The 27,811-nt window shown below is 34.7% G+C and overlaps 1 protein-coding gene across 3 annotated transcripts in view; it reads left to right on the plus strand.

Moving 5' to 3' along the window:
* Window positions 1–27,811, plus strand: part of SYT1 (synaptotagmin 1) — a 593,135-nt gene that overhangs the window by 390,804 nt on the left and 174,520 nt on the right. For all 3 annotated transcript variants that reach the window (XM_023218440.3, XM_023218610.3, XM_023218531.3), the window contains one exon: window positions 23,629–23,813. In XM_023218440.3, the coding sequence (XP_023074208.1) occupies window positions 23,629–23,813 (185 nt within the window). The remainder of the gene's footprint in view (window positions 1–23,628; window positions 23,814–27,811) is intronic.

The raw sequence follows: 27,811 nt of genomic DNA on the forward strand, positions 1-27,811 counted from the left end.
CCAGTCTCGCTCTCTCTCACTCTCTCTCTATCACACACACCTCAAGCTTCCCAATTCTCTGAGACACAACAATATTGAAATTAGGCCAATTAATAATCCTACAATGACCTGTAAGTGTTCAAGTGAAAGGAAGACTCTTGTGTCTTTCACTTTAAATCTAAAGCCAGGAATGATTAGGCTTAGTGAGGAAGGCATGTTGTAAACCAAGATAGGCTGAAAGCTAGCCATCTCACACAAGTTAGCCAAGTTTTGAATGTAAAGGAAAAGTTCTTGAAGGAAAGGTACTACTCCATTGAACACACAAATCATAAGAAAGTGAAACAGCCTTATTGCTGATGTGGAGAAAGTTTCAGACAGAAGGTCAAACTAGCTACAACTGCCTAATCTGACACCTAATCCAGAGCAAGCCCCTAACTCTCTTCGCAGTTTTATGAAGGCTGAGAGAGGTAAGGGAGCTGCAGAAAAACAGTTTGAAGTTTGGTTCATGAGGTTTAAGGAAAGAAGTTGCCTCCAGAACATCAAACTGCAAGGTGAAGCAGGAAGTGCGGATGGAGAAGCTGCCACAAGTTTTCCAGAAGACCTGACTAAGGTAATTGATGAAGGTGGCCACACTGAACAACATATCTTCCATGTAAATAAAGCAGCCTTGCATTGGAAGAAGACTTTCATAGCTAAAGAGAAGTCAATGCCTGGTTTCAAAGTTTCAAAGGACAGGATGACTCTCTTATTAGGGATGAATGCACCTGGTTGAAGCCAGTGCTCATGTATCATTCCAAAAATTTTAGGGCCCTTAAGAATGATAACACAGCTACTCTTCCTATGTTCTATAAATGGAACAACAAGCTGGATGGCAGCATATCTGTTTACAGCATGGTTTGTTGAATATTTTAAGCCCATTGTTAAGACCTGCTGCTTAGTCAAAAAAAAATTCTTTTCAAATATTACTACTCATTGATAATACATGCAGTCACCCAAGAGCTCTGATGAAGATGCAGGAGGAGATTAATGTTGTTTTCATGCTTGTTAACACAATATCCTTTCTGAAGCCCAAGGATTAAGAAGTAATTTTGACCTTCAAGCCTTATTATTTAAGAAATACATTTTTTAAGGCTGTAACTGCTGTACATAGTGATTCTTTTAATGCAGCTGAGCAAAGTAAACTGAAAATCTTCTAGAAAGTATTCATCATTCTAGATGCCACTATGAACATTCATGATTCATAGGAGGTCAAAATATCAACATTAACAGGAGTTTGGAAGAAGTTGATTCCAATCCTTATGGATGACTTTGAGAGGTTCAGAACTTCAGTGGAGAAGGTAAATGTAGATGTGAAAATGGCAAGAGAACTAGAATTAGAAGTGGAGCTTGAAGATGTAACTGAATTGCTGCAATCTCATGATAAAACATTAACAGATGAAGAATTGCTTCTTATGGATGAGCAAAGAAAGTGGTTCCTTGAGATGGCATTTACTCCTGGTGAAGATACTGTGAACATTATTGAAATGACAACAAAGGATTTAGATTACTACATAAACTTAGTTGATAAAGCAGTGGCAGGGTTTGAGCAAACTAACTCTACCTTTAAAAGAAGGTTGGCTGTGGGTAAAATGTTATCAAACAGTGTCACAGGCTGCAGAGAAATCTTTCATGAAAGGAAGAGTTGGTCGATGCAGCAAACTTCATAGTAATTTTAAGAAATTGCCACAGCCACCCCAACCTTCAGCAACCACCACCCTAATTAGTCAGCATCCATCAGCCTTCAACACTGAAGCAAGATCCTCCACCTGCAAAAGATTATGACTTGCTGAAGGCTCAGATGATTGTCAGCATTGTTTTAGCCATAAACTGTTTTTAAATTAATATATATACATTGATTTTTAGACCTAATGCTATTATATACTTAACAGGCTACAGTATAGTGTAAACAGAACTTTTATATGCACTGTGAAACCAAAAAATTCATGTGACTCACTTTATTACAATATTCATTTTATTGTGGTGGTTTGGAACCGAGCCTGCAATATCTGTAAGTTATGCCTGTACAAAGCTGACTTAATTTGGTCATAATCCATCTTGCACATCTGGGAAAGTAGCCTACTATTCTTGAGTAAATGAATCCCTGCATAATACCAGAACAAAATCAGCACTTTCTTAGCAAAAATAAGGAAGAAGAATGTCTGTGTAACCAGAAACATTTATCACAAGAGTAATGGCCTTCTACAAGACTGTGGAATTGAAAGATTTCTTAAAATGAGGTGCCCTTGTGTTTGTAGCATATGCAGTTTTGTCCCAAGAGAGAATTTTGGGTCTACTGAGAGAAACTGAGGTATACTGATAAGTCTCAATGCTTGTGTATTATAGTGGATAGTGTGGATTTCTAAATAGATTTGCTCTGCCACATTATTAGACAGATGCCTAATAATTTAATGTACACTAAAGTAGGTTAATAGGGAGAATGAGTAACAAATTAATTACCAAGATTATTATTATTATCCCAACTTTAAACAGTGCTTGAATTAAAATATATCCCTAGAATACAAAATGAATAGTGGCTTAACTGTGTTCTAAGGTGAGAGATAAGGGCTCTGCAACCCTTTGTGGCTTTGGAAAATGACACATTTTGCAGTTTGAAAGCATGGATTTCAGTTAAACGTTAAAAGCAGATGACTGCCATGACTTTCTATAACATGATCATGCAGGACAACGAGAGAAACGGCAAAACAAATTCTGCCTTGTGGCACATGTTTTCTCTACTAATATTTGCAATTCCAATTTTCAATAGCACAGGTATGTTTAATTGCCTCTGAATATTGCAGTGCAAACCCATTCAGTGTTGAAAACAGGAGCCCAAAAAGGAATCTCAGGCTTTGTTGGCCTGCAGAATCTTGTAGCTGCAAATTGGTTTTAATATATCCAGGGATTTTTTTTTCTTTGTCATTGTGCTTTCTTTAGAAGGGCATTTAAATTATCAAACCATTACCTTATCAAGCACAAATGTGATGCCAATTCTTGTGATTTCTGAGTTATATGTGCTAAAATTACATGAGTTCCATTGAATATTTTTATCAAGTCCAGTGATAGAAACATGTATTTTCTCATGCTGTAGTTCCAAGATCTTTAAAAGGGATTGGTCAATAACTCAAAACCATATTTTGATGAAGAGACATACACTACTAATAGTAGATACGCTTCCAAAAGTTTACAAACAATAGAAATGCTTCTAAAAATTTTAATGCCAATTACTCTGCCTGATACAGAAGAAAAATGCCATCTACTCAAGTTAATTAATCCATGTTTCTCATTTGTTTGCCCTACACTTGAGTTTTAGCTGAGTAACAATATTACAAAGTGTATTTACAGAGTATGAGAATATTATATTTTCCGCAGAGTATACCCATGATTTACCTTTAAATTAACTTCCGGAAATCTCAAATCAAAGCTTGCTAATGTTAACTTCAGCTCCATTTCCAGAGGAGACCATGTTACTAATAAAAATAGCTTCTAGCAACTTGATAAGAGAGTCCCTGTGTGTTCCTGGCCAAGATAAATGATCTTAAAGATTTAGGGCACAAAAGACAATTTTGTTGAATTTAGCCTTAACAGATATTTAGTAGCATGTATCAAAATTCAATTTTATCTGAAACTGAAGAAAACCCATCAGATATTATAATAAGACAATAACTCAATTTCAGACTTGTAAACAAAGGTGATATTAATCAATTGAAATGTTGAAAAATAGTCAACCTGTATCCTTCTCATACCATAAATCAGCATGTTTGATCACTGGAAGCTTCATTTTGATGATTAGCAGTCATGTATTGAGGCTAAATGATATGTTTGTCTCACAGCTAATATTAACTAAATCTATTTATCATCTTGTCAGTGGTACTACAGTGAGGTCACACTTTTGGTGTAGAACAAAAAGAAACCAGGAATCTGTCAACAGCATCCCATCGTAACATTACTGTTGAATGAACCAAAAAAGAAAGAAAAGCCTCTGACTATAAACCTTACATACTTTGGAAAATGGATGTTTGTGTCCACATCCCCTTTGATATAGTGGGTTATGGCCTTGGCAGTGAAAATCCCTTACTGTATATAAAAAGTAGGATAAATACTAACAAATGTTTTAGGATGTATCACAACAACATCTGAATTCTCCCTTCTGATGCTTAGCATTTTATTTCACAAAAGGCAAGGCTACTAAAAGAAGAAAAAAAAATCAACTCTTTAGATGAAGAAGCAAAATTAATTAGTAAATGTAAAAAGTGATTATTTGGGTTTTGCTATGACAATAAACAAGATATCTCATTCTTAGAAGAAAGTCAGCTAAAGTACACCTTTATTTTACATATTTCTATGGATTACACATTTGAGAATACTAAGGAATAATCATTCTGATTTATTTTATTTCAGAATGACTGTGATGGTGTTGGAAAGCAGGGTTTTGTGCTTCTTTTCTTACGTTTTTCTGACTTAACATCTTGTCTGACTTTCAAACAGTTCAAAGGAAAGAGAGTACCAATTAGACAAGGGAAGAAGATGAGAGACTGCCTGAACAGCATCACTTTTGTAAACTGAGAGTTCTTCCAAGGATAGAGTGTGTAAATGCTGACCTACATTAAATACAAGTGGCATGGATTTCTGGGCACGTGGGATGCCTTGGTAATTTGAGTGGCAAATCACATGTGGTGGTGCATTTACTACTCTTTTTTTTTTTTTTTTTGAGCCTGAGTCTTGCTCTGCCACCGGGGCTGGAGTGCAGTGGCCGGCTCTCAGCTCACTGCAAGCTCCGCCTCCCGGGTTCACACCATTCTCCTGTCTCAGCCTCCCGAGTAGCTGGGACTACAGGCGCCCGCCTCGTCGCCCGGCTAGTTTTTTGTATTTTTTAGTAGAGACGGGGTTTCACCGTATTAGCCAGGATGGTCTCGATCTCCTGACCTCGTGATCCGCCCGTCTCGGCCTCCCAAAGTGCTGGGATTACAGGCTTGAGCCACCACGCCTGGCCGCATTTACTACTCTTTTGTGGCTTTAAAGTCAGGCGATTTTGACTCTAAAGCATGAAAGTTCAAAGAGCTGTTAAGATTTCTCTGTGATGTATGCAAGGGTTTTCTTAGGAATAAAAAGTCTACAAGATTCCCAAGAAGACACGTATGTGCAATAAAAGCATAAAGAAATGTCCAGGAATAAAAACACTAGATTTTTGTGTAGAGGTTACCCCTTGGGAAGAGAGAAAGGGATGCAATCAAAGGTAGTTATATGTGGCCTCAGTAGTACCCATACTATTTTATTGCTTCACTGAGTGTGGGTAAATAAATATCATAATTTTTTACTTGACTTAATTTTAATAGTATTTGAAAGAATTAAAGAAGTCCATGAGGTAATGTGAAAATTTGTAATGAAAAAGGCTGAATACAAAATTGTATATGCTGTGATGACAACTCTAAATGTTTGTGTGGAGATGGGGACAAGAAGAAATAGAGTTAACTTGCTAAGGTGGCAGAAGTATGAGAAATTTGGACAGAAATTGATGAGAAAAGTTATTTGAGGTTTTGGTGATGAAGAAAGGGAGAATATAACCCAAGGAAGATTGAAGCTTCTTTCACATAAAACTAGGAAATGTTTAGCGTAAATCAATTTCACCAATTTGAACCTGGTCTTCCTCTGTCCTCTCCCTTGTACTCACCAAATCATTTTACAATCTTCCAATTAAGGAAAAACACTTCCTTCAGTATGAATGTCTAGAATTAATATTCAGAGTTCTACAAAAAAATTCAGAGCTCTAAACCTAAAACAAGTGAAAGTACAATTGTTTTTAAATGTTACAAATACAATACCTGACATTAAACTGTATTTCCTCTGTATTGCATATTCTGAATTTAAAATTTTGTAACACCTTTAGGCTTAAAGCTTAAATTAGGCATGTAAAACAAGATGATGGCAAAAGAAGGCCGGATGTGGTGGCTCATGCCTGTAATCCCAGCACTTCAGGAGGCAAAGACTGGAGAATGCTTGAGCCCATGAGTTCAAGACCAGCCTGGGTAACATATGGAGACCCCATCTCTACAAAAAAATAAAAATATTAGCCAGGCATGGTGTCATGCACCTGTGGTCCCAGCTACTCAGGAGGCTGAGGCAGGAGAATCTCTTGAGCCTGGGAGGTCGAGGGTACAGTGAGGTATCATTGTGTCACTGTACTCCAGCCTGGATGAAAGAGTGAGCCCCTGTCACAAACAAAAACAAAAAAACTCATATTTATTTTCAGAAGGGACTCGACTTTATGGAGCCACATGGGGCAAAGTACAAATATGCCTTAGAACTACTTAAAAATACCTATTATTTTTTCTGTAAGTATCCACAGCCAGCAAGAGCAAAACTTGTGGAGTATGATTGGCAAAAAGATTTTCTTTTGTTTTGATTCCACCATTCCTTATTTTTCAGGCCTTGAATAAAGTCAAATACAGAACTGTTATGAAAAAATTCAGTGTAGAACCTATAATTTAGCTACTATTGTTCTGTTGGATTTATTTTATTTTGATCAATTTCAGTCAGGTTCCCTAGCTTTCTCTGAAATTGGAGAGTATTGTATTCTAAACAAATGACTTGTCTTTCCTGGTTGAAGTAAATAAGCAATTAGAGCAAAAGGCTATTTCATTGAACTTCAAAGAAAATTGTTTTTAAGATTCTGTTGTTGTTCTGTGGCCCTTAATAATGCAGACAGTCATTATACAACAGAAATCTGTCAGAGAAGAAATTTTTGTTGGTGGCTAACTTTACACACACACAAACACACACACACACGACCTCAGAAGCAGAAGCACAAGGTGCTTCCTCAGACAACCACAAATATCATCAAAGTCTTATTTTGACATAGTGCTACTTTAACAAGAAATTCAGATTTATGGAATGAAAATTGCTGTAGTAACACGTATTTTGAAACCCACCTAATACCCAGAAAGTGACAGCAAATCCCAGTGCTACAGTAACTCTGAGTCAGTTAAACTGTGGGGCAAAGTTCTGTTGTGTTCTATTATTACTGTCTTTCTGAACTAAGACTATCTTGCGCTTTGGATGATAGGAAGCAGTGAGGGTCCTGCCTTTCCCAGGTTTGAACTTTCTCAGGTGGTTGAGATTTTCCTTGCAACTCCTAAATTTCATTACATTTTTCTCCATTCCACAATCCCCATCCAGTAATAAAAATCTATTCAAAAGATGAAATTAGGAATTCTTCCGTTGACATCTAAGTGTTAGATTATTTTTCTAAGGAAAAAAAATAAGATTCTGTTTTTACAGAAAGTCTCTTTTTTTTTTTGGTAGACTTGGGTCTCAAGCCATTCTGTTAAAAGGGGAAAGGAGTAATATCATTATATTAAAATATACAACCATATCATGAGATTAAAGAATAAAAACATCTTGAGGATCATCTGGTGAGTCCCTCTACCTGCAGAAACCATGCATGTCTGCATCACTGTGAACAGCTCAGGATGGCTCACGGGTCACCTGCTATTGGAACTTCAGTGGTCTCACACAGTCCCTAAATCCAAACCACTCCCATCATTGTTCTTTGGGGTTGTAAAGGCCATTAAGTGCTCGGTAGTCTTTTAAACACATGCAGATTCCTCAAACAGAAGTAATAGCTTCAGTTAATATACTTTAGAACCATAAGTTTAAAACCCAGCGGGAGACTATAAGTGATGGCCAGGCAAGAAAAACAAAACTCCCTGCCAACCTTCACTGCCTACAAAACTTAATGATCTATGCCAGATCTACTCTTCGTAAAATTCTTTCAGAATGTATCCGTTCTTAACGTTAAGAAATGTGTACCTTGCTTCCTCCAATGTTTTCAATCTCTCTGCCACACTATGTTTATATTCTCTCAGAATTCTAGAGGATCCCATTGTCTAAGACTTAAAAGCTGTTATTTTATACTGGATTAATTTTAATCATCTGTATTTCTTCAAAGTTGTAGAGATTACATTGGGCCAATTTTCTTTTCCTTCAATTTTTAAGAGAGGCAAATCAAACCAAGTCTTTACAGGAAGCACAGCAAGTCTCATAATTTTATTGTTTGGGTCTAATTTTTTTAAATATGTTACCAAGGAACATCTTTAGGTTAAAAAAAATTAAATGTTAGAACAGAATTTGATATATATTTCTTTATATATAAATCTCATCTGTCTGCCAGGTGTTCACATGTATCATCTCATGTAATTCTCACAATTATTATTGTGGTATTATTATTTCAATTTTCATGTAAAGAAATAAAAGCTCAAAGAAGAAAATGACTCACCGAGTTCTGAACACATGATTCTCTGAGTCCAAACCTCTAGCACTTTCTAGAATACCATGAAGAGTGGAAGTAATATGTAAGATTATAATTAATGTTTTATTATTTTACTGTTTTATTATTAAATTTCACTTATTAAAAACTACACATAAACATTTATTTTAATTTTAAATCAAATTATACTGACATACTGCCAAAATAACTGCTCTATGAGAACAATAAATCCAATCTATTCTGATGTAGAAAGGCAAAACCCATGTGTGTTGCTTTATAATAGTAACCAAACAGTCATTATGTTTCAGCCATTTCAGGAACTTATTTGTGATTGTTGTATATTAATTATGATTCTGGTCAGTTGTGGTTAACAAATCTTTTTTTTCCTTATACTTTTTTTTTTTTCCAAAGAACCTATTTTGTGTTATAGCATGGTTGAATTTTGCCTAGAAAATTACAAATGTATTCAGTATAACCAGTATTTATCCCAACTTTCTGAAGAAGAAACTTCTCCTATTTAACTCCAACGTCATGACTCTTCTCTGACATTTTTCCAGCTGTAGGTGTTAGCATCTGCTATTGTAAAATCTTTGATGTTGATTGGTGAGCACCGAGGTGAGGACCAGAGCCAAGATCACTTTTTACATGAAATATTATACAACTCTGCCACATGTTCAACTCTATAAATTACTAGAAGTTTATGGAAGTGTATGCATCTTCAAGCTCATCTTAATCATTTCCACATTTGTATTCTTGAGCTTATACCTGAGATTCTGACTCACTTCTCACAATGTAGGAAAATGGGGGTACCAACTGCTTTCTCTGCCAACTCCTGAGTACTGTTGAAGCTGAACTAGCTCCTCAACCCTTCTTCTCTGGGAAATGTACTGCAACTCTCATGCTACTCATCACCTCCCCTCCTCATTTCAAAAATGGTGCTGATCAGAGACATTCAGAAAAAGTGCAAAAGAACAAAACAGCTCCAAATAGCTTTCCGCAGTTCTGCACTGTATTCTTCCCTCTGTTGATTTCCCTACAAAACAAATAGGCAAAAAAGCAGCTCACAAAAGAGGTAGAGTACATAGAAAAGAGAAAACCGAGGCATAAGACCACACTGTGTGCTTCAAGAAAGACCTGGAGTAAAACTTGGAGCACAAGGTTCAGGTGAGAATTGAAGTTATATTAGCATAAACATATAGTCACTTACTGCCCCCTCTACAACGTCCACAGAATGTATTTCTAATTTTCATTCCATTTGTCTCCAATGTGTGATAGGACTTCAAAGAATCATGATTAAAGAAATTGTTCAGTGCAATCAATCACCACTTATAAGTCAGTGAGCTCCCATTCTGGGGTGAGTGCTCAGCTTTTTCAATAGGAGATAGCACATTCCATTCACTTCTTTGTTGTTCTTTCTTAAGATCCTTCTTCTGGTGATTTTTTTTTATGTCCAGAGTTCTACTGTTTTCTTTCTTTCTGCCTAATAACAATTTAAAATAAATACATCTTTTTCAGAGATAATAATTTGATCCTTAGTGAAAACATTTACCCATATCAGCCCACTATATTTTGTGTTTTATATTCTTTCATTTAAAATTATTGAGATGAACTTCAGTTATAAAATTTTACATTGCTTGAAAGGCATTTGCCTAAATATGTTACATGTCTACTGTAGTTTTTCAAAGAATTTTGATTTAAGAAGCCACAAGTATATTAAAATAATTCTATTTCTTCCAGGAAATGGCTGGAGTTAGTGATCCTGTAAGGTTATAAACATATAATATTTGTATAGTGACCAGGCTCTTGATTTAGATAGTTACATATAAGCAAAATACTGAATGAAGACAAAAAACATAGCTATCCCTTTTATTAAGTTTCATAGCTTTTAATCCCCTAAGGAAATCCTCTAGCTATTTCACTATTTTACTAAATCATATTAAAATGCAAATTTCCACTAATATTACAATTCTAGTCAAAACCACCAAAAGAAAACATGGGCTCTTGAGCTTTTTTTTTTTTTTAAGTATGAGCACAGACAGCAGAAAATAAAAGTTTCTTGTAAGTGAATATGCCATCTACTTTGGAATTATGTACACAGTAAAGGACTAAAAATTGTATCATCCTAAGTAAGTTTAAATTCTATTATCATTGATTTGAAATAGAATTATCAGAGATTGGATTAATAAAAAGAACTTGACAGTTCAAAGAACTAAGCTTGCGATTGGGCTATGATTTTTCCCAAGGATTTTTTGGGCAGTCATATTATTTTCTGTACCTTAAATTTACCATCTACGAATAAGGATAATATTGACTACATGAAATAATAAGCCCACCTGTTTTTTAAATTATTCAGTGGAAATGTGATAAAGTTGTTTCTCAATGAAAAGTGATCATTATAATGAAAATGTGCGTGTAACTAGTTTTTGAATAATAAAAGTTGAACTCAAGGTAGCTTTTTCAGCACTTAAAATACTTGGCCAATTTTGAAGGAAAAAAGAAAACAGCACCCAAAAGTCTATTGTTGTTGATACACTATAGAATTGAGAGTGTGTTCAAGCAAAACCTAGCATGTTGCCAATGGAAAGACAGTAAAAATCTTGCTACTAATATCTGTACTGCTCTGCTAAAACATTTACCTCAGGTAGTGTTAGCTGGGATGGCTAGTTATTGAAAATACAAAGTAGTCCATATTGTTTATTTCGATTAGTACAAATTTAATATTATTCTAATGCTGCTTGCATTATTTGATTAAGATAAACAATTCTCAGTCACTGTGACTTCAAAGGACTATTCTTTATTCTTCCCAAAGTTTGATTTACTCATTCTATTATTTATTCATGAATAGCTGCGTACTACCAAATGTCTTGCCTTTCAGTTTTTTGACAGCAATCTTTATTTTAGAATGTTACTCTCACCTTCTGATATATCATTAAGTTTCAACATGTTGAATGCCTTGGGGGTTGTATTATACACGTAAAATTGCTTGTATTTCATCTTTTATCTAGATAGCTTTTATAGTTTGAGTTTTTTTAACCAAGTTTTCAACATTTTTAAGTTATGAAATTTAATAGGAATTGCCGACAAACAATAAAAACTGGCATTTTTAAACTCTTCTTAATATCCACTACACTAAGTACTTTATATATTATAAATCTATATATCACAAATCACTTAGAGGGTTTCTATGCTTAACTCCTCTCTCCACCTGCCTCTCATTTTATACATAGTAAAACTGAGGTTCAGAAAGTTTAACTAACTTGATCAAATTTATTTGGCAATTTAAGTGGCAAAGCTAGGAGTCAAAATCCATGAAACTTCTTATACTTGATATTGCCTTGTTGTTGCTATGATTAATAGCAATTATGTTTTTCGACAAATGATTTTCACTGATTTGGAGTAAATAATTTAAAATTATTTCATTTAAATTAAGCCTGATAGTACTATACTAACTGATATATTTACAAAACTAAACTCTTCTTAGCAGTAATATCATTAGCATTTGCTCAGTTTTCATCATGCGCACAAAAGAATGCCAGAATACATGGAAAGAGCTGAACCCCAAAGACCTAAGTCTGATCTCAACTCTAATAGTAATCACTTTACAGGAGCTACATTTTAGATTCCCAATGTTATAATCTTTAAAATGAAGATAATGTTAGCCACTTTAGCTATTCTGCAACTTGGTGTTTGGAATCAAACCAGTTGAGGCCATGTGAAAGGGTCTCAGAAAGTGAAAAAAACTATAAATGAAAGAATTAGTCGATACTGCCAGTGCTGTATGCAAGAAGTGTAAAACTATTAGCATTGCTAATACAATGTTAACAGAATCTTTTCAAGAGGATCTGCTATGCAAAAATTATTCAGAAAAAATAGTTGACAGAAAACAATTGAGTCTCTCTGTCATTTCCATAGTCTATCTAGAATAAAGAGTAAGGACTATTCACATAGGTTTTCTAAGTAATCTGGAAAAGTTGATATATCTCAGAAGTTTTATTAGGATTTGATCCATGATATTTTTTAAGTGTACCATTTAGATTTAATAAGGAGCCCAGTGGAGCCATGCTTACACTTTAGGTAAACAATATTTGAAGAAAGCTTTCTCTGCCTCTGATTATATTTTTATGTATTCAATAAGCATTTTCTAAAGATTTAGCATGTACCTAACTGACATTTCATGTAAGGCAAAGGAAAGGAAGAAAGCAGTATCCCTCTTCAGGTAGCCTCCCCCATGTTAGAAAGACAAGTCACAAAGCTACTAGAGAGCAAAGATAGATATATGATAATACAAAACAAAAGGCGTGAATACATGTAGATAAGAAACAAAATAAAGGGCTCATATATGGTATTACTCAGGTAGACATTTGGAAGAAATCTTTTGGGAGCAGCTTCTTATTTTGGCAAAGAAAAAAAAATAAAGGGAATTCTACATCCTTAAGGGAGATCTGTGAAAACCTACAATAGCAAGAGTCATGAAGGGCCTTGTGCTTACAGTTGCAGTGCTTAGAATACAAACTCTAAACAGAAGAGGCATTTGATGGTAAAAGAAAAAAATCATGAAGAAAAAGTAACTGCATAAGAGACTGACGGGTATACGGAAGTCCCTTCAGATGCAAGAACAAACAATAAATCAAGGATCATGGGAGTTGTAGAATGAAGATGACAGTTTAAAAGCCAGGAAATGAAAAGCAAAAATGCTGCTACAAATTGAAAATTGGACAGATAAAATTGCCATGGAGACAAACTGATTGACAAAAACAGAGCAAACTACAGATTGGGAGGAAAATTAATAGACTTGGTCTGTAGCAGCACAAATCCATTGGAGAATCAAAGAAAAAAGGCCCATGGATACTTACACAAGTGAGGGGCTTTGTTTTCACTGTTGCCTACCTGTCACTTGTATAGTAATGAAATTAATGAGCCTGAATTTTCCCTTTCACGACTGTAAAGATTCAAACGCCCTGTTCTTCTCCACTCAAGCACAGCAGCCATACAATTCTGCTGTCAGTACAATCAAATCTTTCCAAGTTACAGAGAATTCTAAAAACACGCTCACTTGTTTCTAGAATCTTAAAAGAAAGGTAGTGGAGGAAAAAAATCCTTCCAAAAAACAAGTAATAAGGCATTTTTGTTTGTTTATTGCTTGTAGCTACTGGCCTTAAATTATAAAATAGCAGGGAATGTATCTGCCCCTTTAGCTGATAATCTTTTATCATAATTGAATTTAATCTCAATAACATTAAATTGCTTAGAAAAGAAACAAGTAGATATTAAAATATTGAATTATTCAGAAGTTACCAATAGGGGCCATGTTCAATACTTGGAATGAATTTCTTTTTTCTCAGGCATCTTTGCCAAAGTTAGAAAACAGGTTAACAAAATTGTTAACCAAATTGAAAGTATCAAAATAAAGCCAAATACAAATTGGGTCAGAATCCAAGAGCTGTCTGTTGTGAAGTCCTCTAACATAAAAGTTGAAAGAAAGTTAGCTTCCCTGAGAAAGGAAAAAAAGATTAAGAGGTTATGTGTTTTTAGTTTTGAACTTAGAAATCAGAACTCAAGAAAGACATACTGAAAATTTTATAGGATAAATGGATTTCCCTTTAACCACAAAATTGTGTTGTCCAAAGCATGACTGAAAACTGTTACAAACTTCCAAAGGCTTCAGATGATTAGCCTGTGAATTGCCTTCACCTCTGCCAACTTACCTGGCATCCTTTATGTTTACCAGTGCACTCTCCCTGGAGCCTGCAGACAGCAAGCTCCTGGGCTGACTGTGGAGCCTTATCTAAATCCTCTGAAAGTTGTGCTGGGGTTTATCTCTAGCTGAAGACCCATCATTTTGCATGTCAATTTTCAGACATTCCAATATTGTGAAGATATGGATGGCTTTGTCTTATCATTTAAAGCAGACTAATATTATTATAGGCATTTTATAAAATTAATTATTTGACCAATACATGTGCAGGTAAAATGTCCTTCATTCAACTAACTTCCATCATCAAGACTAATCATTGCATGCAGTGAGAAACATCAGTAACCTTAATAAGTTATTCAGTAGGGACTGTGAATTTGTTCAGCAGCACAGGAAATACAGAAATCAGATCAAAGGGTAGAGGATGTGGTAAAAATTTATCAATGCATAGGTTGTGACTTTGTGTATATCAAAACAATATAATTATATTTTACTAAAGTTTTGATGTATTGACAGTTGAGTTTATGGGAAAAAGAGGGACAGTTACCACTCTAATAAATGTTAAGGATTTTTAAAAAATCATCATAAAAAGTGTATTCATTTGACATGTAAAATAAAGTTGCCATGACTATATAGCAGAATCAGAATCCATTAACCAAGGATTAACCATTAACCCTTTCATTTGAAATTTAGCATGCTATGTGGTATTTTTCACAGTATTTCATGTCAAATCTGCCCAAGCAGACTATAAACTAATAAATTATTTCAAACTTGTTCAAATGGATGAGCAAAAGAATGAATGAATGAGTCTCTCTACTAGATGGCTATTAACGACAATGTATCTGCCCTAAAAAGTCACAGGTAACTGACCCAAGTCAATGGCTTGGAGCATTTTTACAGTATTTTTGCACAGACATATCTTCCGGTTTCCTCTTCGTCAGGAACACAAATTGAAAAGAGAAATAGAACCATGTGGGAGGAGAATGTGACATGTATTCTTAAGGAGACAATTCTGTAGGCTATTTGGAGAAGGCTACATGAATTTGCTACCAGGAAACATCTTTTCATCTACTATGATAAAAAAATCTGATGCAGATTTTGATCAGTCTGTGTCATATTGAAAGCTCTGTTTAACAGAGTAATCACTGGGTGATAAATAAGATTAAAAGGAGTCTGAAAACCAAAGGAAAGAAAGGAAGGAAAGAGAAAGGATGAAAGGGAGCCAGATAGGAAAAGAACTGGAGTCTTCCAAATACTATTTTCACTGTGGAACAAGCAGGGCTTTGGAGCGTACGTACCTCAGAACTCAGCTCCCCTGTGAAGTCTTTTTTGAATTCCAGGCCCCTTTTATCTTGCCCTTCTGTACCCAGCTACCTATAAAGCCTTTCTGCTCCACTGAATTTTGTGCTTACCTCTGTATTGCCTCCCATCTCTAGTTTTATTTCCTGGGAGTTAGTCTTTCTAAGCTCCTAGGGAAAGGGAACCATCCTTTCTGTGTTCTCTGTTCTATCACTCCACCCCTGTATAGTTTAAACACACCGCAGATTGTCAATAGGAAAGAAATGAACGGTTAAATGATCCGATGAGGAAATAAGTTTTTCCTTTGGCCTTGGTGTGTCTTGCCTTGATGCTCTGAGAAACGAGTTTTTAATTGGGAGTCCAATTGTCTTCCAGACCTGGAGAACAATAATCTGCACTCAGGTACCACATATTAGCAACTGTATGAAAAAGTGCACACACACAATGTACACACACATACATGCAATTTCCCATGAAGAGTCTACAACTTTTATCATATTTTAAACTGGACATATGATTCAAAAAAGGTTTAGAACTATCGTTCTAAAGAGGAAAAGATACTTCAATACCCGGGAGCCAAGAATTGGTAGTCTTCGAAGCCATTTTAAGCTATAATGAGAAATTCTTCATTTGGATTTCTGACTGGTTGATTTAATCTTAAATTACGTTCTATAAGACTTTACACACGTTTTCAAACATATATTCAATGTTCTGTCTCCAGAGGTAGCTAATTAGTATATTAATGCACATATTTCCAGAACTTTTTTCCATTTGTATTGTACAATTTAGAAAAAGCTTATTTTGATCTTTGCCAGGTTTTGAAAAATGATTATCCTTGTGTGTTTTTGAAAATTATTCATTCCCAAAAGCAAGACTTTGAAATAAAGATTTTTTTGTGCTAGTTAATAGCAAAATAATTATTTCTATGTAATATTCTGCACCTTGCATCTACCTATAATGATCTAGAAAGATGATGGATTATTTTGGGTAAAACTAGAAATTGGCAAAAAGCATCAGTAAATATAAGAATGAAGAAATATGTAGATTATTCATAAAATGAATAATGCAGACAGTGCAGTGGTGAAGCATTCATAAGACAAAATAGAGATATGTTGAAGGTAGAAAATGCTTGAAGTTACTGCTGAATTTTTGTAGTGATCATAGCGATGGTATTACCTGTATTGTCTTGAGGCTCCTGGCTGAAATATCTGGGACGGATGCAAATGTACAAGCTTATATTTTCCAGGAACAAAAATACAGCTCATCCTGTGAAAAACTTGTGGATTTAAGGTTGTTTCTTAATATGATGAATGCCAGTGGAACTAATAATATAAATCTGCCCTTAAAAGTGAAACCAAGGCAGAAATACAAAAAACAGTGAATTATGCCATAGATTAAACCAAGATCCCAGTGAGCAAATCTACCAAAGTTTTCCAGCCTAGGAGACAGAAATAGCTGACTATGAATGGGAATGAGGAAGAAGAGAATCAGTGCTAAGGAAAAGCCCCTTTAGATGGTGGCATACTACTTCAAAGACTGTCCACTCTACTTCTACTTGAGCTTAAGAACATGACTATGTGGGTTTCCTTTGGGTCATCTAATATTTATTGAGCACTGACTCAGGCATTTTAGGGACTGCAAAAAAGATCCATTCAGAGCCGGGCGCGGTGGCTCAAGCCTGTAATCCCAGCACTTTGGGAGGCCAAGACGGGTGGATCACGATGTCAGGAGATCGAGACCATCCTGGCTAACACGGTGAAACCCCGTCTCTACTAAAAAATACAAAAAACTAGCGGGGCGAGGTGGTGGGTGCCTGTAGTCCCAGCTACTCGGAAGGCTGAGGCAGGAGAATGGCGTGAACCCGGGAGACGGAGCTTGCAGTGAGCCGAGATCCTGCCACTGCACTCCAGCCTGGGCAACAGAGTGGGACTCCGTCTCAAAAAAGAAAGAAAAAAAAAAAGGTCCATTCAGAAATAAATGCGTAGAATCACATACAGCCTGCCTCCCCTTAGCCATGGGGCACATTGTATAAATTAGAAAAGGAGCTCCTCCCCAATTGTTAATTCAGTAGGTCTGAGATTCAGTGAATGTCTGATGAGTAGGCCTCAGATTTGGAAGCATGAACTTGACATGCACAGCTGCCAGTCTATAATGCCAAAGATTTTCCTTTTTAAAATGTATACTCTGCAACAGCCTTGCTCTTGGTGAAAATTTCATCTTTGTTTTCACAATGCTCAACTAAAGAGAAAGATATTTGGAGCATTTACTTTTGAAATATATACATACTAGGACTCTTTAAGTAAATAATTAAAAATATATATATTTAGTGCCAAAACTCCCTGGAAGAAGAAACAATGATGTTTTTCCATCTGAGAGTGATATTTTTATTGTAGAAAGAATATTTATTAGTTGGCTTCATCAATAGTTGTATCCCTGAAGCACTAAATTTGTATACAAGAGCCTATTAAGCCATGTAGATTTCATTTGAAAATGTACCATATTATGTTCTAAGAGATGAGTTTAGCAAATATGAGAAACAGTTATTTTAGTACAATAAATAAGACTGAGATTTTAACACCTGGGAAATAAATAATAAGTTTCATGATTGCACAAACCATCCTTAGCACTGTATCCCAATCCTGAGAAAAATGCCTTGCACATAGTAGATGCTCAATAAATATGTTTCATTACATAATTTTTAACTGCTCAATTTATGCCTATTTGTCATGAAAAACAGGCTTTCTTAATAAAGGAAGATCATTTTTTTCAACAAAAGACTTGTTAATGCTAATTTATTTCTAAATGATTCCAAGTATTTCTTTTGTGTTTGTATTAATATCAGTGCTTTGTGTCATGAATAATCTACAGAGAGCCAAGATTTAAGTCAGTAAGAAATACATTTATTGTATAGGAAGGGAGTTTATTAAAACACATTTTATATATTTGCACACATTTATCTCTTTTTTTCTTAATGCATCTTTTTATACCAGTCTAACATAAACCACTCAATGTATTGTATCACATAGTCAATATTTCTACCAATGGGGAGCAGATTTTAACAGATGTATCTGATATTTTTATTCAAAAATCTATCAATGCTAAGTGATGCATATGGTAAGCCTTGAAAAGGAAGTATTATTAAAATGACTAGAGAGGAAGAAGAATAGTATTTGAAAAAAGAAAGAATGCACTTTAGAAAACACAGGAGTAGAACTGAGCAGGGAACAACAAGTTACCCAGTCTGATGAGAATAGAAGTGAGTGTGGGGGAACAGTGAGAAATAAACACAAATAAGTAGGATGGGCTAAATGACAGAGGACTTTGAACACTGTGCACAAAATAATTGATAATTATATATTAGAAAGTTTTATCTGATTACAATGAATGGGTAAAATGGACAGAGGAGATAATTGATGGGAAAAGAGATCAGATGGGAGATAATATCAGGGCTATACCTTATATATAGACATAAAAGAAGAGTAAAACACATTGAAGGAGAAATGGCAAAGCTTGCCAACCAGTTGGATTTGGGAGTAAGTATTTCCCCATTTTTCCAACGTGGTAGGAAATATTCACAAACTATACATCCAACAAAAGGCTAATATCCAAAATCCACAGGGACTTCAAATCAACAAGAAAAAAAAAAATCCCATAAAAGTGGGAAAATGTGAAGAGATATTTTTCAAAAGAGCCACACAAATGGCCAAAAAACATATGAAAAAAATGCTCCACGTCACTAATCATCAGAGAAATGCAAATTAAAACCAAAATGAGACGTCACCTTACAATCAGAATGGCCATTAATAAAAAGTCAAAAAACAATAGACATTGGCATGGATGCTGTGAAAAGGGAACTCTTACTCACCGTTGATGTGTTAGGTAAATTAGTACAACTTCTATGCAGAACAGTATGGAGAATTCTCAAACAACTAAAGACAGTTCTACCATTTGATCCAGCAATCCCACTACTGGGTATCTACCCAAAGAAAAAGAAGCCATTACGTCAAAAAGACACCTGCACTCACATGTTTATTATAGCACAATTCACAAACGCAGAGGTATGGAATCAACCCAAGTGTCCATCAATGGATGAGTGGATAAAGAAAATTTCAGATATAGAGATAAGGATAGATATAGATAGATCATGGAATACTACTGAGTTATGATATGAGAACAAAATAATGTCTTTTGCAGCAACTTGGTTAGAATTGGAGGCCATTATCGTAAGTGAAATAACTCAGAAACAGAAAACCAAAAACTGCATGTTCTCACTTATAAGTGAAAGCTAAGCTATGGGTATGCATGGGCATATAGAGTGATATAATGAACTTTGGAGACTCAAAAGTGGGAAGGGAATGAGAGATTGAATATTATGTATTGGATACAATGTACACCATTCAGATGATGGGTTCACTGAAAGCCCAGACGTTACCACTATACAATTCATCCATTTAACCAAACCCCTAGAGCTACTAAAATAAATAAACAAGGAAGAAAAGATAGCAGAAAACACAGGAGTAGCCCACATGAATATTACTAATGTATAGTTACCTATATACAGCATATATTACAAATTTCTTGAGGTCTTCTTTGTATCATTTGAATTCCTATTATTGCTATGATGAATTATTCCAAGTTTACTGGCATAAAAGCAACACACATTTATTATTTTCCCATTCTGGAGGTCAGAAATCTGAAATTGGTTTCACTGAGCTAAAATCAAGGTGTCCACAGGGCCAGTTCTTTCTTGAAGGTGTAGGGGATAATCCATTTTCCTGCCTTTTCCAGCTTCAACAGGCACCTGCATTCCTTGGCTCATGGCCCCTTTCTTCATCTACAAACCCAGCAACAGAGACTTTTCAAATCTCTCTCTCTCGGACTCTGACATTTCTGCCTGCCTCTTTCACTTATAAAAAACTCTGGTAATTGCATTGAGTCTACATTCAGATAATTCAGGATAATTTCCCCATCTCAAGATCCTTAATGTAATCACACTTGCAAAGTCCCTCTTACCAGGCAGGGTAACATATTCACAGCTTCCAGAAAATAAGATGTGGACATCTTTGAGGGGCCATTATCATGTCTACCACAAGGTATAAATTAAAACATCAGAAGCAGTTTTAAATTAATTTTCCTTGGACTTAATTATTACATATCAATTTACCTTCAGGTCAAATAATATATGTGAGATTGATTCATCAACTAGAAAATGAAAATAATATTTTTAATAGAGTTTTTATACTAGTCTTATTTTCTGCTGAAAGGCCTTTAAGTTGAATGTTAAAATTCTTATTATAAACTTCCATGTAATGATAGTTGGGTAGCAATAACAATAAACTGATAGTTTTCTGCCTGTAGCAGTATTTTGATGAGACTATTTTTGACTGAAACCTTTATTTTATATTTAAAAAATCACTGCATTTTATGCTGTTATTTGCTTCACTGAATTTTTTTAATTTAACATGTTCTATTAAAGAGATTTTAAACCTAGATACAAATTTTTTTCTCTGTATACATTTTTAATATTCACATTTTTAACCTAACAACCTAAAGATCAATTTGAACTTCTCAAACTATTCAACCTATAGAGGTTTTCCTCTGTAAAACGAAGTGATACTAAACAAAACTGCTGCAAAGACTAAATAAGATAATGTATCTATAACTGTAGCCCAATTGCTGGGCCATAACAGGTAGGTAGGTCTTCCATAAACTTTTAGCCTTATCCAAAATATATTCCAGAAGATTTGCTGACCAATACTGAGACACGTTTCTAGAAATACTGCAGATGAATAATACTGTGGGTGTTGTTTCTTAGTAAACTTGACAAATTTTAAATATTTGGTTACTCTACGCAATGAAATAAAATTTTAACATGAGCATCCCAGTACTCTATTTACTAAAAATGGCTGTTTCTTTACATGATATACTACTAATGAGTCAAGCTATCCTATAGCTATACAAAATGATAACTTTAAGCATTTTTTAATTTTATCTATCTAAAGGTGCCAATACATTGTGAAGAAAATTCTGTTAATTTCATTATATTTAACATAGCATATTCCAACTTAAAGTTATTCAAACTGAAGGCAAATCTAAAAGATAGCAGTGCTTTAAGAAATAAAAGCCATAAAATAAAAGTTGTCCAGTGGTTATAAATTCCCTTCAAGTTGCATTATTTCACATTTCTTCCTGTAATCTCATGTTCCTAGCTCTTTAACTCCCTTTGATTAAATAATGTTCCTTTGCTTTCACTGTTTTCTTTTTGTGAACTTGTCAAGTCGTCTTTGTCTTGTCTTGTATAATTTAAGAGACTTTTATGTAGCTCTCTGAGCGATTATCACCACACAAGTCCAACTGGGAGAATAATTTATGAGGTTCAAAATGAAGGGTCATTATGAATGCCATCTTTCCTGCAATGGATACGTACACTCTCTTGTTCATGCATGACAGGATTTTAGCTAGATCAAGGGAGATAGATGCTTTTAAATGAAGTATTATGAATGATATCATTGGTTACATAAAGTAATTTACTTTTTTAATCTTTACATTGCTTAATAAGTTTAGAGAACTGGAAGAAAACGTCCTTAGGTGTGGGTTTTTCTGTAACTTTCACATAAGTATTTCTTTGGTAGAAAACACAACTTCAAAAGTTGTAGTTTTACGTCCTTAGGTTAACATCTAGTATCCAGTCATAAGCTGGAATAATATGCATAGTAAGTATTCTGCACAATAATACTAAATGCAGAGGAAAAGCAAAGAGGGTAGATTTTCTCGATTTTGAAGAGAGGTTAATTTTTAAGTGTTTTTACTTTATCAAAGTACTCCTGACTGGTGTTCAGCAATCACTGGTTCTAGTAATGTTTATTTGGCTTTCTCTTATCATTTCAGTGCCCTGTATCGTTTTTTATTACAACAGACAAATAAAATTACTTCTGATTAATCTCAATAGCTGTGATTTGTTTTATGAGTACTTCCCTTCCAACCTAACCAAAATCACAAATGTTTCCACGTCACCTTATTTTTTATAAGCACATAATGTAAGGCATACCAAATAAGAAAATATACCAACTCTAAGCAGAGGGACAACTGTAATAGAAAACTAAATGTTTGAGTGTATTTATGTATATATGTTCTATTATTTTAAACAGCCTGTAAACCTAAGCCTCTCCTCTTATCTAAAAATCATCCTTCCTCCTCTCATTCCCTTTGCATTTTCACTAAACTCCCCTCAGTGTACTCATCTTGCTTTTTACACATTTATTTGTGTGAGTAGTTTATGCTTTTTCATATGTCCTGAGCTCTTTACCTTACCCACAATGCCTTGACTGTAAAGAAATGATAGCTAACTTTGGTCAGGTGCCGTGGTTCATGCCTGTAATCCCAGCACTTTGGGAGGCCAAGTCAGGCGGATCACAAGGTCAAGAGATCGAGACCATCCTGGTCAACATGGTGAAACCCCGTCTCTACTAAAAAAATATATATAAATTAGCTGGGCATAGTGGCATATGCCTGAAGTTCCAGCTACTCGGAACACTGAGGCAGGGGAATCGCCTGAACCCAGGAGGTAGAGGTTGCAGTGAGCCAAGATCATGCCACTGCACTCCAGCCTGGCAACAGAGCGAGACTCTGTCTCAAAAAAAAAAAAAAAAAAAAAATCTAAACCTGGGTTAAGAGCCACCAAATGCATGAGCACCACCCACATCTAGAGAACCTCAGGGCATGCATTTCCCCATGATTGATTTTCAAATCACCAAGTACTTCTTCTTAACCTTCACTATTGTTATGATTTTACATTTGTTGTTCTACATATATAACTAATATCTGTCCCCCACCATGCCAGAACATGCTAGTATTTTATAGATGAGTAATAGCAGCTGCCATTTATTAAGCTTTTGCCATGTGCCAGGCACTGCATCTTATTATTTAATACTCAGAAAGATCTTTGGTGTACCTACCAATTTACTTCCACTTTAGAGATGAGGAAAGTGAGACAGAGAGAGGTTAGATGACTTGCCCAAGATCACACAGCTAGTAAATAGTGGAGCCAGGATTTAAACTCAATGGCCGAACTCCAAAGCTTGGCTCTGAATAAGTGAAAAGATGTGTTTCTAGAAATCTAGCTTGGAGAGTCAAGAAAAGTAATAGGAAGCTGAGGGCAAAGTGGGAAAGAAAGGAAACAATACACTAAGTGGAGACAACAACGTGGATAAAGTACTGAGGAATAGTGTACCTGCAGCATAATGGGTGCTCAAAAATGCAAATGAAAAACTGAATATCTTTATAGCCCATGAGTGAAAAGGTTTTGCACATCTAAGTGTTGTATGACTAGTGCTCTCTGTGTATTTCTTTCTTTCAGTGCCACCGTGGGCCTTAATCGCAATAGCCATAGTCGCAGTCCTTTTAGTCCTGACCTGCTGCTTTTGTATCTGTAAGAAATGTTTGTTCAAAAAGAAAAACAAGAAGAAGGGAAAGGAAAAAGGAGGAAAGAATGCCATTAACATGAAAGATGTAAAAGACTTAGGGAAGACAATGAAAGATCAGGTAATGTATTCTTTCCACATTTCTTCTTAGATTATTTTGTTTAAAAACGATAAACAAAAGGTTTATTATTTTATGCCATATAATTATAGAAATAAACAACTTCTGGACCCATATTGTTTTTGAGATGCTTTGCAAACCTTTCAGTCATTGTTCAAGATCCCAAAGCATAATGGAGGCATTTGGCAGGGTTTTCCAATCTCCTGAGCATATAGAACAGAAAAGGGAATCCATGATCATCAGGTCCATCTTGATGGGTTTGGCATATGAGGATGATGCCTGAATATTTTGATTACATCTGTTTAACCAGTCTTCACTGTGTTTAGAGTTAGAAAAATCAAATAAAAAGTGCCTGAGTGTTTTTGCAGTTGGGCAGCCGGGATCTTTCTAATTTCTACTGTTCATAATTGCTGTTAAATAGCTGAGTTTTACAGCTGTTCATCAAACTTGATGAAAGCTGCTTTTCCTACATGTCCATCCAGTTGAAAAATTAGTTCTCAAGAATAATGAGTTATATGGGAGAAGAGAGAGAAATATGAGCCAGTTCTAAAGAACAAGACAGGACAGAATTTTTGCCTTATAAAATAGTTTTCTTTCTTATTTCTTAAAAGACAAAATTCTCATTTCAATTTAATAAGGACAATTACAACCATAACACTGGTTATAAAATCCATCTGGCTGGGTTATCTTTCCAAGCCCAAAAAAGCTATTTGGATGTTCTTTCTGTTGCTATCTGTTTTTGGCTAAATTAATTGGACAACTTGGTTCAAGATAACGTTTACTGTTATTAATAATTTTTAAATGCCCCTTCATTTTTAAAATAATATTCATATTGAATATCTCTAAAGAATATTTAATTCATATTTTAAAATTAAAATGTATACATACAGATTTTTATAGAAATAACATTTTCAATTATCAATGTTTTCCATGACATACAAAAGTTTCATTTATTCCCAAATAGCAAAATACATAGGCAGTTTTATAAATTCCTCTTATACTATTAATTACTATTAATCAAACTCTTAAACCTAAATCTCCTTAAGAACAATTTAATCAAGTGTTACAACACGCATTTTAAGTACATTTGCGTTGTTTCCTAGTTCATTACATATTCAGGACACTAATTCCCCTTCCCAGCTTGAGTTTTAAACTCTTTTTCCTCAAAGACACTATAGTATCTATTGATAATAATTTCACAAAGGCTCATTTTTTGCTTCCTGCATTTTTGTTTGGTTTTGGAGCCATGGAATGGATGGAATGCCTGTACTCAGAGAGTTTGGGACTGAGCTCCGAGTAGCAAGAGTTTGATTTTTCTGGCAATTTCTAATCACAGTCACAAAAGCCAATTCATAAACGTCCAACTACAAGTGTCTAATAAAGATTTTTCTCTTCAATTAAGTAGAAACTAAAATTTCAAATCATGTCTTTATTTCCACACTTTTCATAGCAAGCAGGACTTGATAAAGATTTATTTAAACAACTTATTGGGAGATTAAGTGTGAAAATAACCTCCTAGATGGACACGGACTGAATAATATGTATGTTAATTTTATCAATATTATGAAAACAATAATTTGACAATAGATTACTATCATTTTCATAATTGTCATAAAATTTGAATGTGGTTTCACTGTGTTCTAGAATTAATTAAAATTACTGAATAATGTTAAGTGATAACTATAACATTTCTTCCTAGGACAATAAATCTATAATATTTGTGGGATTTGTTCTGTATGATGTAAGATTATAATTTATGGCATAGTGGTGGTGTTTATTACCCCTGTTATGACCTGGATAAATGACCAAGATCTCAAATATAGAGAATTAATGGGGGTTAATTTTTCATTGATGATCTATTTTTTGGATGGGGAGAGACAGAGAAAATGATTCAAACAAAGAAATATTAAGAAGTCAGTGATAGTTTATAATAATCTGTTATTGCAAATTATTTAGAATGTCAACCACTCAAAAAGATGTTTTCAGTCATTTTAAGTAGATTGCTTTGTCTACGTAGGACATTAGCTAGGTCTCAATTTTACTAAGTTATGAGTAATTAAATGCACAGAATAAGATATAATTTGGACAGATGAATATACACTCCAGTGATAAACATTTATATAACTGTAGCTTACGCTACTTTTTGAAGCAGACAAAAGTAGCTAGTCATGGATTCCATCAGTTTATGAAGAGGAAGGCTGAAAAAGCAAAACAGAATGTGCAGATTTTAAGAGGATGTTTTGTCACATGATGATCGTCAGATCACCCAAAAATCAAAACAGCATGAATACAAATTGAAATTATTATTAAATAATTATATTTTCAAAATATCTTCAGCAGAATGTTGAAGTGAACATGGGAAGAAAATAAAGATGGCTTATGCCTCTCTTGTTTAAAAACAAGACAGACGTGAGAGGCATTTTAGATATAATTTCTTAATCTTAAGAAATAAATATATAGGCTCTAGATACAGGATATAAACGCTCTAGGACAATCAATACATTTTTACCATTTCAATTCATATCAAACTCACAGAAATTCAAATTTCAATATTCATGGCTACATGTCTCTATAGTAAGATTTTGAAACCAAGGAAGATTTTTTAAATATTCTGCAATGATTACAAAATGTATAGACATTTATGTTGCATAAAATACATATTTACGTGTTCTTTTGTATGCGTTAAAACTGGAGAACACTAACCAGACAGAAGGAAAATATTCACTTGTACAGTCATAGGTCTGGAAAGGTCATTTCTCCATGGTTTTCACTAATGTGTGTGGATATTTTAATTTTTATTTCTTCCTTCTATGTCCTTATCTGTGTTGTGTCTCATGACTGTTCTGGACTGTCCCTTGCGGTAGGTTTCCTCTGCTACTTAGACATCCCTAGTCAACGCTCAGATACATTTAGTGGCCTGGCACCTGGGGCTCCACAGCTGACGGTATATCATTCTGACACACATCAAGAGGCTGAACTAAATTGATTTCTTTAAAGATAAGGTGTTCTCATTTTAAACATGCTAACGGATTAAATATAACAGTATTAGAAAGCTCAAGTTTTAAGTTGATGGACACAGAAAGAAATTCAGTCCCTTGCACTACTTTTCCAGTGTGCCTTATTAAATCCAAATCTGAACAATGTCACTGAGAATGAACACATGCTCCTTCTGATGGTTGCGAACAAAGCACCTGTTGAATGTCAAAGCAAACCATGAGCATGTGCACTTAATCTTTGAAATTTAAAATAAGGTCTGATATTCACAACCAAGCTTTTTCTACTGCAATTTATCAAACCTCTGAACTGCTAGGTTTACAAGCTTTTTCTTCCGAATTTTGTTCCATGGAGGGGAAAATAGTGCTCTTGAGATATTGTAATAGCTACTGATTTAATAGGTCTGAATTTAATGTGATGGTACAGAAAATGTCTTGCTTAAGCTCAGCCTTTGGGACAAGAATAGACTTAATCACTTCAGTGATGAACAGTGGCTCTGAGAAATTATCAAAAATTTAGCCCCATTTCATGCAGAATAATTGCAGAGATGGTCCTGCCTTCTATTCAGGTAAAAGCCACTTAGGGAGAAGGAGATTTAATATATCAGCTATTTCAAATTGCATTGGGCTGAAACATGATACATAAATTCAGTTCTGAAAGAGACTTTTGAAAAGATATTTTAATCGATGAATTTTTTATTATAATAATAGACTGACATGCAGATTTATCAAACAGAAATAGATGTTAAATAGTTTGCTATTATTTTTACAAAACCAAAAATCTTACAGGGAGGCAAATTACCTAAGCTGCAATTTCCTGAGCGCATCTATGACAGTGTTAAAGACTTATACTCAGCTAGGGTTTTGAAAGGGCAAAGGGATTCCACTGCCTAAAGATATCTAACTAAACTCAGTAGTCTTTTTTTTTTTTTTTGTCACTTTACTATCACATGTTACCTTTAGTGACCAAGCCTCTTGTTCACAAGTTAAACAATTAATATAAATTTT

The sequence above is a fragment of the Piliocolobus tephrosceles genome, chromosome 10, assembly GCF_002776525.5.
Source record: "Piliocolobus tephrosceles isolate RC106 chromosome 10, ASM277652v3, whole genome shotgun sequence".
Lineage (NCBI taxonomy): Eukaryota > Metazoa > Chordata > Mammalia > Primates > Cercopithecidae > Piliocolobus > Piliocolobus tephrosceles.